Source organism: Pteropus alecto, unplaced genomic scaffold (genome assembly GCF_000325575.1).
Source record: "Pteropus alecto unplaced genomic scaffold, ASM32557v1 scaffold97, whole genome shotgun sequence".
Classification (NCBI taxonomy): Eukaryota; Metazoa; Chordata; class Mammalia; order Chiroptera; family Pteropodidae; genus Pteropus; species Pteropus alecto.
The window spans coordinates 309,523-324,095 of NW_006439713.1; the positions used below are offsets into that span (position 1 = coordinate 309,523).

The following is a 14,573-nucleotide window of genomic DNA, read 5'->3' on the forward strand; positions in this document are numbered from 1 at the left end:
GCCCCCACCAGGCTCCGCCCCTGGCCTTCCCCCTGCCCAGGCACTGCCTCAGCCCCACGGCCTGTTCCCTGGGCTGTAGAACGTGTAGTCACTCCTCGAAGATGTGAGGGTTGTTAATCTGAGCGCCAAAGCCCCTGCTCGCTGTAGGCTGGGTCGCCACTGTGGGTTCCATGCTTTCTCGTGCCCTGCACCCCAACAGGAGCATTTGTAAAGGAGCAGGGCTCAGGCGTCTGGGTGTCTTGTGACCTGCCCCCTCCGGAGTCCCAGTTCCTCCTGGACACCAGCCCTGCCTGCATCCGCACTGGCCTGGGTGCCCTGGAACTGGGAGCTGACTTTCCGCTCAGCGTGTGGAGCCGTGAAGCCGACCGGATCCCAGCTCTGCCCACAGAACTCTCGTGCAGGGTGCCCAGCTCGCTTCAGTGGCTTGGAAGGGTGAAGGTTCTTCCTGGCACCCACCCAGGTGCCCAGCCCCCTGGCCACACGGCTCCCTCCCCAGCGGGCAGGGCTTGGGCCCCAGGCCCCCTACCCAGTACAGAAGAGAGTCTGGCCTGCAGGAAGTTGTGTGCCAACTGCCAGGCGTGGTTAACGCCAAGATAAAGACACGTTAAAGAACACTTTACTGAATTTTAAAGTGAGCGAAGTCGTTAAACTCAGTGCTTTCGATTTGTCACTTGCGAACTCCGTTTAAGAGCTGTCACTTTTCCCCCTTTTGAAGGGCACATCGAGAGTCCGTTCACTCCTGAGCAGGTTCCTCCCTTCCTAGGTCTCAGCTTCAGCTTTTCTGCTAACAATGACCTTGGACTGGCTCAAGGTCACCTGTTTCTAAGGGGCAGCTACGCCCGGACATACGATCTGTCAGAGCACACATCTGAGGAGACCCTGGGAGGGGCGCTGCCTCGGGGGCCTGGGGCCGGGCAGTAGGGAGCTGTGCATAGGAGCATGCCGGCCAGCGGGGGCAGCATCCTGACCGGGACGGGGTGGCTGGGACACAGTCGGAACACTCCGAGGCGGGGACCTGGGAAGCCCAAACTGGCTCTCCTCCTCCTGAGACTCAGGCGGGGCCGTGGGGAGAGGCCTGGCTCCCTCGTCCCGGAACAAACACTTGCCCAGCGCTGGCCGGGCCCCAGACGCTCCTCTGAGCACTCGGGTCTGCGCTCGGGCCTGGTGCCTCTGCCGGCTCCGAGTTCTGATCGTGAGGCCGTGGAGGACGAGCTGGGAGAGCAAGCGTCACTCCACAGCAGGATGTGGGTGCCCAGGTGTCAACACGGATCGCAAGGGACATTTCCGGGCTGGGGGGGACCCCTCCAGCTGCTGGGAGGGCCAGGGCGAAGCAGGCTACAAGGGGTCAGTGTCAGAGCCCATCAGACAATGCGGAAATGGAAACGAGACCAAGGCTCCCAGCCGGGGCTGTGCCCAGGCCCCCAGCCCCACCGGCCCGGACGCCCACACTTCTGCTCCCACCCCGTCCTGACCGTGGGCACCCCCAGTCCCTGCCCTCGTCACGTCTCCTCTCACTGGGGCCAGTGACACAGACCTGGCACCTAACAGCCCACGCTCCCCCGGGTGACAGCTCCCCCACTGCCCACGGTCCCCCGGGTGACGGCTCCCCCACCGCCCACGGTCCCCCGGGTGACGGCTCCCCCACCCCCGCCCTCACCCACTAGGAGAAGCTCAGCTGTGGCCCAGCTCCCCAGAGGGCTGGGGGAGGAGGGGAGGCCAGAGTGAGCGGTGCTGCCCAGGCAGGAAGTGTGGGGGCCGTAGTGTGACCGCTGTCCCCCTCCGTCCCCAGGGCCACAAGAAACCGCTCCTTCGGCCTGTCTCCTTCCCAGGGAGGGGCCGCAGGAGCTGCTGGGTGGAGCCCCCAAACTGTTCTTCTCAGGGCTTCCCTGGCTGGCAAATTTTGGGAGGTCCAGGGCCACTCCTTCACTGCAGTCAGGCCTCGCTCCCCCCGCCCCCCACAGGAGGGGCTGGGGTTTCTGTCCAAGCCCAGGGCCGAGGTCACGCGGCCACCGAGTTCTGAGGAGACCTGGGCACTGGGCCCCACGCAGTTCCCCTCTGCCTCTCAGCAGCCAGATGTCACCTGCCAGACTCCTGTCCCCTCCAGACATCAGCTGGTGTCTGCAGGGCAGGCTGCTAGGAGGGCCGGTGGGGCCGGGGCCTGGGTGCAGTCCTGGCTCGGCCCTGGGGTCTGAGGTCGGGGGTTGCAGGCATTCGAACGGCTGGCCAGCGCCGGGTCAGCCCCAGATCTTCCAGCCCCCGCACCTTGACTCCCTGCCCTGCCCCATCCCCGATGCCTGCCAGAGGATCCTCGAGATGGGGGCGAGCTCCAGACAGAGTGAGTGTGAGCCCCCACTCCCCGGCTGCCCTACAGCGCCCAGGAACCCTCACAGAAGACGCCCCGTCCCACTCATTCCCACTGCCGGCCTGAGGGCTGGGGGCAGCGGGGTGGCTGGCGTAAGGGCTGCTTTGCAAAGGCCAGCCCAGCAGACCGAACTCAGGTGTCCCAGCAGCTAACGTGTCATCCACTGCGGGCAGTGTCCTGGGAGCTGGTTAGAGAGGCTGGGTCAGAACCGGCCCTTACAGGAGACGCCTGGCCCACTCGCCGGGTCGTGATCATGTCAGGGCAGCCGCTAGAGGACGTGCGACCCCAGGACTGCGAGAGTGAGGAGAGGACCCAGGAGAGGAGCCAGAAGCCACCTGCACCTTCGTTCCCATGACCCGACATCACGCAGCCGGTCACCCGCAGGCTCACTGGCCCGAACGGACTGACCCCGCCTTCTGTGGTCAGACCACAGCAACCCCCACCCAAGGGGCTCCTCGGATCCCGGCCCAGCCGGCCCTGCCGCCTCCTCGGGCGGACACTCCGTCCCGCGGGGACTTCCTGCCTGTGGCTTGCAGTGGGACTGTGCCCTGGCCGTGCTGTCCCCCATGCCCGGAGCCTTCCGTCTTCACCCCCAGCCACTCAGGCTGAGCCCTCGGACACAGGCCTTGGCTGCTGCCCCTGGAACCCGGTGGGCTTCACAGCAGGGTCCTACCTGCCTTCTGGGCCCCCCAGGCCCCAGACCCCAGCATGGGCCGAGGTGCTGGGGTCCCCCCGGCTCCATGACCCTCAGCTTTGCAGGCCCCCTGTGCTCGACTTCTGGACCTCCCGTGCCCCTGGGAGGGCTGGTGTGGCGGTGGCAATGAGCCTCAAGGTTAAAGCCAGGCATGCCAGGGCCTGGGGCGCGGGAGGCGCGGTGTCCCAGCACTGTGTCCCCCTTGGAGGGCACCCCGTCTGAGAGTTTGTGAACAGAAGCTGGGGCGGGGGCGTCTTGGGAAGCTGGCTGGTGTGCCCTGCCCTGGCGTCAGCAGGGATTAGAGTCCCCTTGACCTGTTCTGACACCCTCAGCCCCTGGCTGTCCCTCAGCCTCCTGGTGCCCAGCAGCTGGCCCATGGCCCTGGGGGCGGGGGACCCTGAGCAAGGGTCGAGGGCCAAGCCGGTCCCACTGCATCCTATTCCCCAAGTGGTGCCCGCAGTGTCCCCTGGTCCCAGGCCGGGGCATTGGGACGCCTCCAGCAGTGCCAGGCCGGGTCGGCAGCTCCCCCTGAGTCTGTTAATAGGTGAATCATTGATGGACCCCGACGTTGGGTCATCCGTGGGCGTAGGTTGCCGTAGAAACATCCAGCACAGAAGCACCAGCCTCCGAGCGTGAGAATGCAGGCTCGGTGCTCGGGGAGCCAGGAGCAGGCCCCCTGGCCGTCTGCAGGGGACGTGTCCAAACCCGGCTTGAGCAGAGGTTCCGCCACTGTGACCGGGCACTGGGCGTGGCTGGCCTCGTGGGGTCCACCAGATACACCACCAACTACTCACTTTTCACGACATCAAGGACCCACAGAATTCTCTCACGTGGCGGGTGGCGATTCTGACCCGGTTACCCAGCCGGCGACCAGGCCTCCTCCTCCGGCTCTGTTTCCAGGCTTCAATTTCTTTGTCCGTAGGACGAGCTGGTGTCTGCCCTGCCGACCTCCTAGGCTTCCTCCCACGTGCAGGCATGGTGGCACAGGTGCAGGTGTCCCCGCAAGCAAGGGCCCTGCTGCTCGGGGGCATCAGCCCTAGTCATGGGGGGAAGAGTGGCCCCCAAAAGACACGTCTAAGCTCCAAACTCTGGGACCTGAAAACGTGGACTTCCTTGGAAAAGGGGTCTTTGCAGATGTGATTAAGGTGAAGATGGAGATGAGACCACCCTGGATTAGCCAGGTGGACCCTAACTTCGGTGACCGGTGTCCTTATGAGAGGGGCCACAGGGACACAGACACTAGGGAGAGGAAGCCATGTGACCATGCGGGCCGAGACGGGAGTGATGCAGCCACAAGCCAAGGATGCCAGCAGCACCAGGAGCCGGCAGAGGCGGGAAGGACCGTCCCCTGGAGCCGGCAGACGGCGCGCGGGCTCCCACATCTGATTTCAGATTTCTGGCCTCTGGTTGGTGAAGCCGCCCGTGTGTGTCCATCCGCTTCCGCCACCACAGGACACCTATGCCATCTGTGGGGCTGCCTGTCCCAGGAAACACATTACTATGGCCGCAGGAACGGGCAGTCAGAGGGTGAGGGCCAGACTCAGGGGGAGACAGCTGGGGTTCACTACCCACCACCCCTTCAGTGGCCACGTGACCTCAGTTTTTCAGGAAACAGGCAGAAGACCAGCAGCCCCCCGGAGGTCTCCGCGAGTGAGCCCAGGCGCGGGCCCCAGCACAGACCTTCACACAAAACTCCAAACATTGGCCATTCTCGGCATTAGAAAGAAAGCGGCTTCCGGCCTCTCCAGGAACGGTGGTGACTCTCCAGCACCATCTGAAAGCCACTGCTGGCCAGCACGGGGATGCCACGGACCTGCAGACTTGTGGGTGGGACTTGGGGGTGCCCCTCTCCTGGGTCTTCAGGGTCTGGCTGGTCTCCCCGCCCTGGGCCCCCTGACAGTTAGCCACCTGCGCAGCCCCCCACGTGCCAGCTGGCCTCTGTGTGGAGGCCCGCGCTGGCTTCCAAACGTGTGCTTTTGAGCCACACTTACTATTATTTTTTATTGATTTCTGGCTCCTGGTGGGATCAGGGCAAAACGCTCCCCAACTCCGGGTAGCCAACAGTTCTGTGTAGTAAACAGCCACCCCTGCTTCCCATTGACCTTGGGGTGCCCTTGAGCACGCGGCCCCACCCTCTGTCTTGCCAGTCTCGGAAGGTAATCGGGTGCCCGAGCAATAGCAAGAAGGTCAGGCCCCCTTGATGCACCTGGTGGGAAACTCTGTGACCAGCACTCAGGGGAGAAACGGGTAGGAAGCGTCTGTCTGCTTGTCTTTCAAGTTCAAGTACAAATCAGACACAGCAGGAAGCCAGTGCAATGAGAGGCAGGAAACAGAGCCTGGAGCTTGCCTGTGGCCGCTGCAAGCTGTGTGTGTATGCAAACACAGGTAGGTGTGTGTGCATGCGCGTGCCCGTGTGTAGGTGTGTGCATCATGTGCATGTGCATGTGTGCATTGTGCATGTGTGTGTATGTGTGTGTGTGCATGCATGCAGATCTTCCATCCTGTTGTGTTTTCATGGCAGTGGCTGGCACACTACAGTGTAGGGCTTGCACCTCCCCAGCCCCTGCAAACTCAATCCCAGACCTTGGAGGAAATCTCGCCACACCGAGCCTCCCAGCCTGGTACCCCAAGGCTGGGGAGCTGGCCTGACGGGAGCCACGTGGATGCTGCAACCCTTGGCCAGGCCACCCGCTCTCTCGGCCCCCAGTCTGAATGTCACTCCCCTTTGCATGCCCCCTCTGTCCTGAAGGCTAAGGCAGGCGTCGGGTGGCAGGCCTGCCCTGCAGAGAAGGCTGCCCCGACCTTAAGTGGCTGTCCCCATCTGTCCCTTAGCTCCTGAGCACATTGTTCCCTCTCCCTTTCAACTTCGATCTGACGCATGCACATAGCTTCTGGGTCTTGCATGCTCCCAGGCGGCCGCATGCAGCATCTGGCTGGTGGGACCTTTGACCCCCTGACCCCGCCACCTGTGCCAGGCTGGGGCTGCCTGCCAGCGATGCTTCCCACCCTGCCCCACACAGGCCTCCGTGGACAGGACAGCACAGGAAGCTGCTCTGAGCCTTCCTAGGAGAGGCCGGGGAGCTGCGGAGGTGGGGGGGAGGGGGTGGCCAGGGAGGGCTCGGGCACCAGGTCACTCTGCTCAGGAAGACCGGCTCTCCATGAGGCCCCGGCACAGTGCTGACCTGCCAGACAGGGATTCCTCCTTTTTCAAACGATTTCACAAACGAGCAGATGAAACAAAACTGCTCATTGGAAAGAAACGCTCTGGCTCCCCATGTGGCTTGTTGCGTCCCCCTGTCCTCTCCTGTGCTGGACACCACTCCCTGGGGTCTGGGTGGCTCTCCCGGAGCTCCGCATCGCCAGCCCTGCGGCGTGAGCCAGGCCCTCTGCAGATGTGCGCAGCTCCCCTCCGGCTCTCTGGACCCATGAAGGTGACCTTAGAGACAAGCTCTGCCTGGAGAGACAAGGTCTTAGAGGCCAAGGCCAGGCCTCTGCTGCCAGCTGGTGGTGAGTCTCAGAATCGCAGGAGGTCATCTGTGGGCCAGACACTCTGGGGAGCATGCAGTCCACCCCCTCATGAACTGGTGAGGACGGGAATCTAATCCTAAGAGGGGCTGACAAACCTGCCCGAGGTCACACAGCAGGCTCCCAGCAGAACGGAGCAGGCTGGCTTCCTCAGTGCCTCCCGACCCCCAGGTCAAGGGCGACTGTAATGGCCGCCCACGAGGGGTTCAGTCCTGCCCTTGAGGTCAGGCAAGAGGTCGAGTCCTGGCCGCTGTCGCCACTGGGGAACACGGGTGAGTGCCAGTGGAGTCCCTCGCAGACTGCTGGACAGGCGTGGTTGGCACGGGGACCGGCACACAGCAGGTGCTCAGTCGATGATTTTCCTGCTGCTGATCGGAGTGAAAACAAGGTCCCAGAAGGGGCATGTGGCTCATCCTCGCCCCAGAACTACGTGACGACACTCACGTCTCCCTCGGGTGGGATGACAGGGTGTCTGCCCGAGCTCCCCGGGCGGAGAGCTGGCTTCGGGGCGCCCTCTCCCCTCACGTGCCCGCTGTAGAGGCCCCCGCTATTCTGGCATCTCACTGTTTGCCTGGTCGTGGGCATCACCGGGCTCATTGGGAGCGCAGAGCCCCGGCCTCCAGCCCTGCACGCTCCTAGGGCTGGAGGGCCTGGCGGGGGGGGCGCCCGGAGTCCAGCCATATTTGCAAGCCTCCAGCCCTGCACGCTCCTATCGGAGGGCCTGGGGGGGGGGCGCCCGGAGTCCAGCCATATTTGCAAAGCACTGTGGGTAGGCCCCAGAGGCCACAGGTTTGGGGATGCTGGCCATCCTTTCCTTATGGTTCCTGTAGCAGGGGCAGCCACATGTCCTAGAGTGGGCGGACCCCGGCCTGTCTGGGGCATGCCATCGAGAGGAGAGCCACTAGGGGTGAAGAGGTGAGGGTGAGGGGCTGGCAGAGGCAGCAGCCAGAGGAGGCGCTGCAACCGTGCAGGTGGCCGCCCCAGGCCCGGCCCCAGGCAGACGCCAGTGAACTTGAAGCGGTGCGGGGAGCAGACGGCCTTCTGCGTTCAGAAGCCCTTCCCGCAACAGCCTGGGGCTGGGACCAGGCAGAGAGCCAGGGTCACTCAGATGGCGCCAGACACCCCCAGACCAGAGGAGCCAGTGTGTGGACCTGAGAAAGGCAGGAGCCTCCCACAGTGGGGGCTTCACTCAGCTTCCCTGCAGATCCCCAAGAGCATAACCCACGACTCCGTGAGCCCTCACCGGAGAGCCCACCCGGCCAAGGGCCGTGTCTGCAGCCTGTGACCATCAGCTCAGGCCGTAACAAACACAGACTCACACGCTAAACAACGGGGCTCTATGGCCTCACAGTCTGGAGGCTGGAGGCCCAAGATCAAGGCGTCAGCAGGGCTGATTTCTCCTGAGGCTTCTGTCCTTGGCCTGTGGATAGCCCCTCTCTGTGTCCGCACTAGGTGTCTGTGTCTTAATCTCCTCTTGCAGGGACACTCGTCAAATTGTATTAAGACTCGCCTTAGTGACTCTAAAGACCCCATCTCCAAATGCAGTTACAGTCTGAGGCACCAGGGGTTGGGGTTCAGTTTGGGGGGACACAGCTCAGCCCATTGCAAAGCCTAAGCAGGGACTGTAGTGAACACAAGACCATCAGCATCCAATGACAGCTCAGTCATGGCTATGGCCAGACTCGCCGGGACCCCAGCCCACTTTACTTCTGGGCAGTGACACTCCATGCTGAGCAAAAGCGAAGGTGTCTTCTAAGGCAGCCAGCCTGGGGGAGCTCCAGAAGACCTCAGTGGCTCTGACTTCCCAGAACATCCAGCCGCAGACCCAGTGTTGTGGCCATTTTTGCTGCCTACATAGGGTGCCCCCACATTCTTTAGGGGGCTGGATTAACTGGCGGGAGAACCTGGGAGGCTTCCGGTTGGAAGGAGGGGGCTGGGGATGTGAGGGAGTCTGGAGAGATCCTCGTAGGGGTGAGGACCCTTGTTTAGCTGGGGGCCCTACCCAGAGTAGTAAGAGATGCAAGGGGTGCATATGTGTGCACGTGCGTGTGTGCCTGTGTGTGCACATGCGTGTGTGTGCACGTGTGCGTACATGTGTGTGCGCATGCATTGTGTATGTGCATGTGTGTGTGCGTGTGTGCATGCGTGCATATGTGTGTACTGCCTTCTATTAAAATTTAACCGCCGGGCACCGTTTCACTGTGTGCTGAATGGGGATCACGTCCGGAAAGTCTCCGGTGCGTCCCCCTCCCTCGTGTCCAGTTGCTCCTGGGCAGAGGAGCAGGTGCCGCCCTGAGGCCCAGCTGCTGGCTCCACCAGGGTCCCAGGGCCTCCGCCTCCGCTCCCAGCCCGTTGCTCGGCCCGACGACACTGGCAGTGCCTGTCTGGCCACGTGTCTGCAGTTTGTCCCTCCTGGAGACCACTTTGGCCACCCACCTGGCCTGCTCCGTGGTCACTGTGCAGCTGTCGGGGCCCTGGCTGAGCCAGCTGCCCCCCGATCCCGCGGAGGCTGTGGGCCCCCGGGCCTTGTCTCTGTCCCATCTCGGGGAGTGTGGACAGGCAGCAAGGCCTCCTGCTCTTGATGGGGGCTGCTCAGACCTGGTCCCCACAAGCCCTGAGGACCCCTGTGCCTATTTCATGGAGGGGGCTGAATGAGGGGTGCCTCCCACCCGAGGAGCCAGGATGCGGTGTCGAGTGGGGGCGCACACATTCTGACCACCCTGACTGCCATCTCTCAGCGCTTAGGAACCTCTGGGGCGAGATCCTTGAAGCACAGTCCCAAGGGGCAGAGGCCCCCCAGAGGGAGGGGAGGGGCAGGGGCCATGCCTGGCACCCCGGTTCCCATGTGGGGCTGGCGAAAGGAGTCTGGCGCTTTCCCTCCCACACCCCCCACCTCCCCTCTCCTCTCTCCATCCCTCAGAGACTCCCCGAAAGTCCTCTCCTTCCTGCAAAGCCCGAGTTGAGGGAGTCACTTGGACTGGGAGTGAGGAAGTGACCTGGTCACTTAGAGACGGAACAGGAGCAGGTGGACCCGTGTCCTCCCCCTCATAGCCCACTACGCATCACATCGCCCCTTCTCCACTGCTCTCGACGCACCGGGAGACAGCACGGCCACCAGACAGCGAGTTGCTTGTGTCACCTGCTCTTTATTGGCTGCCGCGAGCTGCACTGTCATGGGTGACCAGACACCCGAGGAGCGGTACTACAGAGAGGAAGGTGGAGGGAGGGTGGCCGAGAGAAGCAGGCTGCCGAGGGCCCGGGCACGCGGAGCCTCTGCCCGCCGGACCTCAGGGCCCAGGGACATGTGGGCAGGCACGTGGCTCAGCCCTCACCCACTTCCAGGGGTCAGAGGCACCTGGTGGCCCTGGAGATCCAGAGGTGGCTCAGCAGGGTGTTCTTCTGACCTCGTGGTCAGCCAAGGCTGGCCTGCGTCCCCTGGGAGGGCAGGGCTGTGGTGTCGAGGAGCTGGGGTGGCTGTCACTCCCACCAACTGGCTGGTGTTGGGACCCAGGGGGCCCCGCAGTCGCAGCACCTGAGGCCGAGGCCCGAGGCTCTCCCGGGCACTCTCTCAACCCTCATCCCTCGCAGAAGGAGAAAAGGAAACGGAAAAGTCGGAAGCAAAGGAAGACGAACGCCCCACTTTCTAGGGCCCCCGATGGCTGGGTCGTGGGGGCAGCAGCGGGCGGCAGCCGAGGCCGAGGCCGAGCTTAGGAGGAGGGCGCAGAGCTGGGCTTCTCCTCCCGCGACACGGGGATGGCTCGCTCGCTGTGGCCGGCGTCCACGCCAGACGGGACCTTGGGGCCGGAGAAGGTCAGCATGCCGTCGGCGGACAGGGAGCAGGACAGCGCCGACTGGTCCACGTTGGAGGGCAGGCGGTAGCGGCGGTGGAACTCGCGGGAGATGTAGCCGTGGTCGTCCTGCGGGGCGGGGCGGGGGTCAGAGGCGCGTGGGAGGGGCAAAGCCAGCTCTCCCAGGGCGGGGCTGCGGGGGTGGGGGTGTCTGGCTCCTCCCGAGGCTAAGCCCCGCCCCCCGCTCCCCACACTGAGGTCCCCGCCCGCCCAGACCACTCGCTGCCAGGAGTCAGCTCTTCGGACCCGGGTCGCTCTGAAACCTCGTGGCCCCGCGACCCCGTTAAACTGCGACCCCACAGTCCTCTCTGCCCGATCGAGGGTCCCTGTGGTCCCTCCGGAGGGTGGAAAGCCACCGAGCACAGAAGGCCCGCTCGCCCTGGACAGCGCTGAACCAGGCGCAGGCCCCGTCCCCTGCTCCCGCAGGGGGAAGGGCCGAGCGGGCAGCGGGCCGGGCTGTGGGCGGGACAGTCCGCGTGGCCTCTACCGCCGATGGGCCCAGGACGGCGGGGCACAGACACCAGCCGCCCCTCCACACCCCGAGGAACCCCCTGGTCTCCGACCCGGCCCCAGGAAGCTGAGACTCTGCTGGCATCGTACCCTCAGGACCCTCCGCGTCCCTGCACGTGGGGACGTCACGCACCTGTGGCCACCCGCGGGCTCTTCCCGGCTCCGCCTGAGACCCTGCCTCCTCCAGCCGCAGCGCCCAGGCTCCCGCATGCCCCCACCCCACCTTGTCCCAGCCGCAGGACCGGCCGGCCACGGGCCCCCTCAGCTCGGCTGTGCCACCTGCCAACTCGCGAGAATGGGGGCGCTGGTCTCCAAGGGCTGCTGCGAGGTGAGGTGACCGTGCGAACACAAGCGAAGCGCTGGGCGTGTCCGTAAGTGCCACCTGCGCTGTCGTCACGGCTCCCGCTCCGAGGCTGGGTTCACGTGAGCTTGCCCCGGGCACGAGCATTTCCAGGGCTGCTTCTTAACCCGTCACACGGGAGATTTGGGGGAGCTGGGACAGCCCCTCCCTGGGCGGCTGCGTAAGCATAGGTGGGCGTGGCAACCCCGCCCGGGAGAAGCGCCTGGGTCGGGGGACCAGAGCGCCCCCTGCCGGCCGCGGCGCCCAGACGGGAGGCCGACCCACCTGCCGCTCGTTGTGCTTGCCGTGGATCTCCACGAAGTCCTCCTGCACCTTCACCGTGAGGTCCTCTGGGGAGAAGTGCTTCACGTCCAGGAAGATGACAAACTTGTCCCGGTCAGATCGGACCTGAAAGGCAAAGGCGCGTGTGGGTCTCCCAGGGCCGAAGCTCAGGGACCGAGGGAGCGCGCCCTGGTCCCCGCGGGGCTGCCCAGAGCGCCCAGTGCAGACCAGAGACTGGCCAGAGGTGTGGGTCCCGGCTCAGACCTCTCCTTCCACGCACCTGGGGACAGAATCCCAGGAACCCCTGACCCTCGAATGGGCCTGGGGGTTCAAGGCAGCGATGTCTGTTGATGCTGGTTGGAATGTGTTGACTGGCTGGTTACGGCTGAGTAACTGGTTGTAGGTTGGTTTGCTTATTAGGGGTTGGTTCGCAGGCTGGTTAGGGTTGGCTGGCTTGTTGGGGCTGGCTGGTTGGTTGGTGGGGTTGGCTGCTCAGGGCTGGCTGGTTGGTGGGGTTGCTTGGCTGGTTGGGGCGGGCTGGCTGGCTGGTCGGGGCTGGCTGGTTGGTTGGTGGGGTTAGCTGGTTGGGGCTGGCTGGCTGGTCAGGGTTGGCTGGTTGGTGGGATTGGCTGGCTGGTCAGGGTTGGCTGGCTGGTCAGGGTTGGCTGGTTGGTGGGGTTGGCTGGCTGGTCAGAGTTGGCTGGTTGGTGGGGTTGGCTGGCTGGTCAGAGTTGGCTGGCTAGCTGGGGCTGGTTGGGGCCAGTTGGGGCTGGCTGGCTGCTTGGGGCTGGTTGGGGCCAGTTGGGGCTGGCTGGCTGCTTGGGGCTGGTTGGGGCCAGTTGGGGCTGGCTGGCTGCTTGGGGCTGGTTGGGGCCAGTTGGGGCTGGCTGGCTGCTTGGGGCTGGTTGGGGCCAGTTGGGGCTGGCTGGCTGCTTGGGGCTGGTTGGGGCCAGTTGGGGCTGGCTGGCTGCTTGGGGCTGGTTGGGGCCAGTTGGGGCTGGCTGGCTGGCTCGGCTGGCTGGCGGGGGCCCTGGTTTCTCGCATCTGTCCATCAATAGCCCAGGTGCTGTCTTTTCACATCACTGGCCAGGCCGCCAGCTGTGCGGCTCACAGACCCCTTCCCTGCGTCTCTCCTGACTGCACGCGCCCAGAATATTCCCGTGGGCTCTTTTGGCCCCAAGTGGATTGGCGCCGTTTTCAGGTGGTGGGACTGTTGACCTGGGGTCAGTCTCAGCTCAAGGAGCGGGGGCTGGTGGCTCTCGTCACCTTCCCTTGGGCCTGGCCTCGGGCACCTGGGCAGACGCGGGACGAGCCTACTCTCTGCAGCTCTGCTGGCCGCGGAGGGCTTCAGGTGGGAGGCCCTCCTCTGGGGATCTCGGGCAGCAGCCCCCCCACCCAGGCTTCCTGCCAGAGGGGAAGCGGGGCAGCCGCTGGACACACAGCTCGCGTCTGCCATCAAACTTGCCTTGGTGGGGTTGCTCTTGGGGCTTCCAGGATGTGGTTGGTGCATTACAAACCACATATGGGTCATGAGCTGATGGGAGGAAAAGACAGCGTCGGGCCCAGGCGGCTCCCTCCCTGACCCCTCCCCGGAGGCTCGGGGGGCTGAGCTGTGGAGCACCCGCCGCCTCACCTCGGAGATGCCAGAGTCCAGCACGGTGCGGAAGAGGGACTGGCGGTAGTAGGGGCTGATGGTGGAGGATAGGAAGGGCAGCAGGTCGTACTCGAAGAGGCCCTCGCCGAAGAACTGGTCAAACAGCCGGCTGGGGTAGAAGGGCCCCAGCGCGCGCTTGAACCAGGGGTGCTGGATGGCGATGTCCATGCTGGCTGTCGGCACTGCAGGCACCCGGGGCTGGCGGGACTCAGGCAGGGGGCCTCTGGGCAGCACACTGGGAAGCCGGGGCGCCGGCCGCCCTATATACGCCTGAGGCAGAATGCGGGCATTAGGGGGATTTGTCTGGAACGCGTGAGCTCAGGAGGGAGGCTGCCCTGTCAGCAGAAACGTGGCCGCCGCTCCCAGCCCTGGGCACTGGCCAGCACGGAGCCCTGGACGCCAGGAGGATGGCAGTCCCCAGGAGTCTCTGCGAGGCTCAGTGCCCACTCTCGGGGGGTGGCGAAGGCTCATCGTCTGGGAGATTGAGATACGGGGGACTAGACAAGTGGCCCCAGAGGCCCCAGCGCCTGGGGTGAGGGTGCACCGCTTTTCAGAACAGAATTACCTGTTACCTCTTCCTGACAGCAAAAATTCTGCATATTTGTAGAAGTCTCGGGAAAGACAGAAAATACCAAACAATAACAAGGCCTGTTGTTCCTGCACAGGGTCCCCTGTGCCGGGGTCTGCGTGTGCGTGAACAGGCGGGCGGTGTGGCTTTACAGAGGGAGCCCACCCCCCGGCTCACCCCGGTGTCATCCCTGTGAATGTGGTCCTCCCCTGGGCACGGTGACACCATGGCCCTTAAGCCAGGTGGCCTGTCAGGCCTGTGACTCGTCCGTGCCGTCACCGTCATCCGCACGGCCTGGCTCTTGTTTGGTTCCTGTCTCCGTGGCCCCATCCAGTTACTGCTCGGGACTCATCCCCAGCGGCGGGGCCTGTCACCCACTGGCTTTCAGGCTTTCGATGTTTACCAGTTTTAAGACTTTTGATGTTTTTCAGTAGCTGGGCCTCAGGGGAGCACTATACGTACCCCACCCACAGTGTCACAGACAGATGCCATTCCATACCCTTGGAGAAAGCTGTTTAACGCACGATCCAGACAGTGAGAAGCTGGTGTTTGTCGAACGCGGGCACGCTCAGAGCAGCCAGAGAGCTTTGCCAATTCACCTCCCAGCCCTGGACCTAGCTCTGCAGGAAAGAGCAGATCTACCTGTTGTGTGAGCAGATTGTAGCTGATGCACCCAAAGTGGAATCGCTGTTTGAAGTGAGAATCTCTGAGCACCCCTAACCATCTCCCCTAACCAGCTGGGCTCCCTAGCAAACCCTTCCTCCTGCTTTTCTGAGCGCCTGCTGGGTGC

At 64.2% G+C, this 14,573-nt stretch overlaps 1 protein-coding gene across 4 annotated transcripts; it reads right to left on the minus strand.

The window, feature by feature from the left end:
- Positions 1 to 9,714: 9,714 nt before the first annotated feature.
- On the minus strand, positions 9,715 to 13,421 carry CRYAA (crystallin alpha A). Of its 4 annotated transcripts, XM_006916717.3 has the most exons (3): positions 13,195 to 13,421; positions 11,565 to 11,687; positions 9,715 to 10,498 (listed from the first exon to the last, which is right to left on the minus strand). In XM_006916717.3, exons 1-3 carry the CDS (start codon positions 13,381 to 13,383, stop codon positions 10,289 to 10,291), a joined length of 522 nt encoding a protein of 173 aa, XP_006916779.1. In that variant the 5' UTR covers positions 13,384 to 13,421; the 3' UTR covers positions 9,715 to 10,288. The 4 variants fall into 4 exon arrangements, 3 of the variants coding, with proteins under 3 accessions (XP_006916779.1, XP_015448570.1, XP_006916778.1); XM_015593084.2 differs by lacking the exons at positions 11,565 to 11,687; positions 13,195 to 13,421 and adding an exon at positions 11,163 to 11,453; XM_006916716.3 differs by lacking the exons at positions 11,565 to 11,687; positions 13,195 to 13,421 and adding an exon at positions 11,073 to 11,453.
- Between the last annotated feature and the right edge of the window lie 1,152 nt (positions 13,422 to 14,573).

Excerpts from the sequence above, each read along its gene's own strand:
- CRYAA (XM_006916716.3), bottom strand. The coding sequence starts at position 11,387 with ATGCTCGTGCCCGGGGCAAGCTCACGTGAACCCAGCCTCGGAGCGGGA. Across the intron at positions 10,499-11,072 it reads GAGCCCGCGGGTGGCCACAG|GACGACCACGGCTACATCTC; the intron begins GTGCGTGACGTC and ends CCCGCCCCGCAG.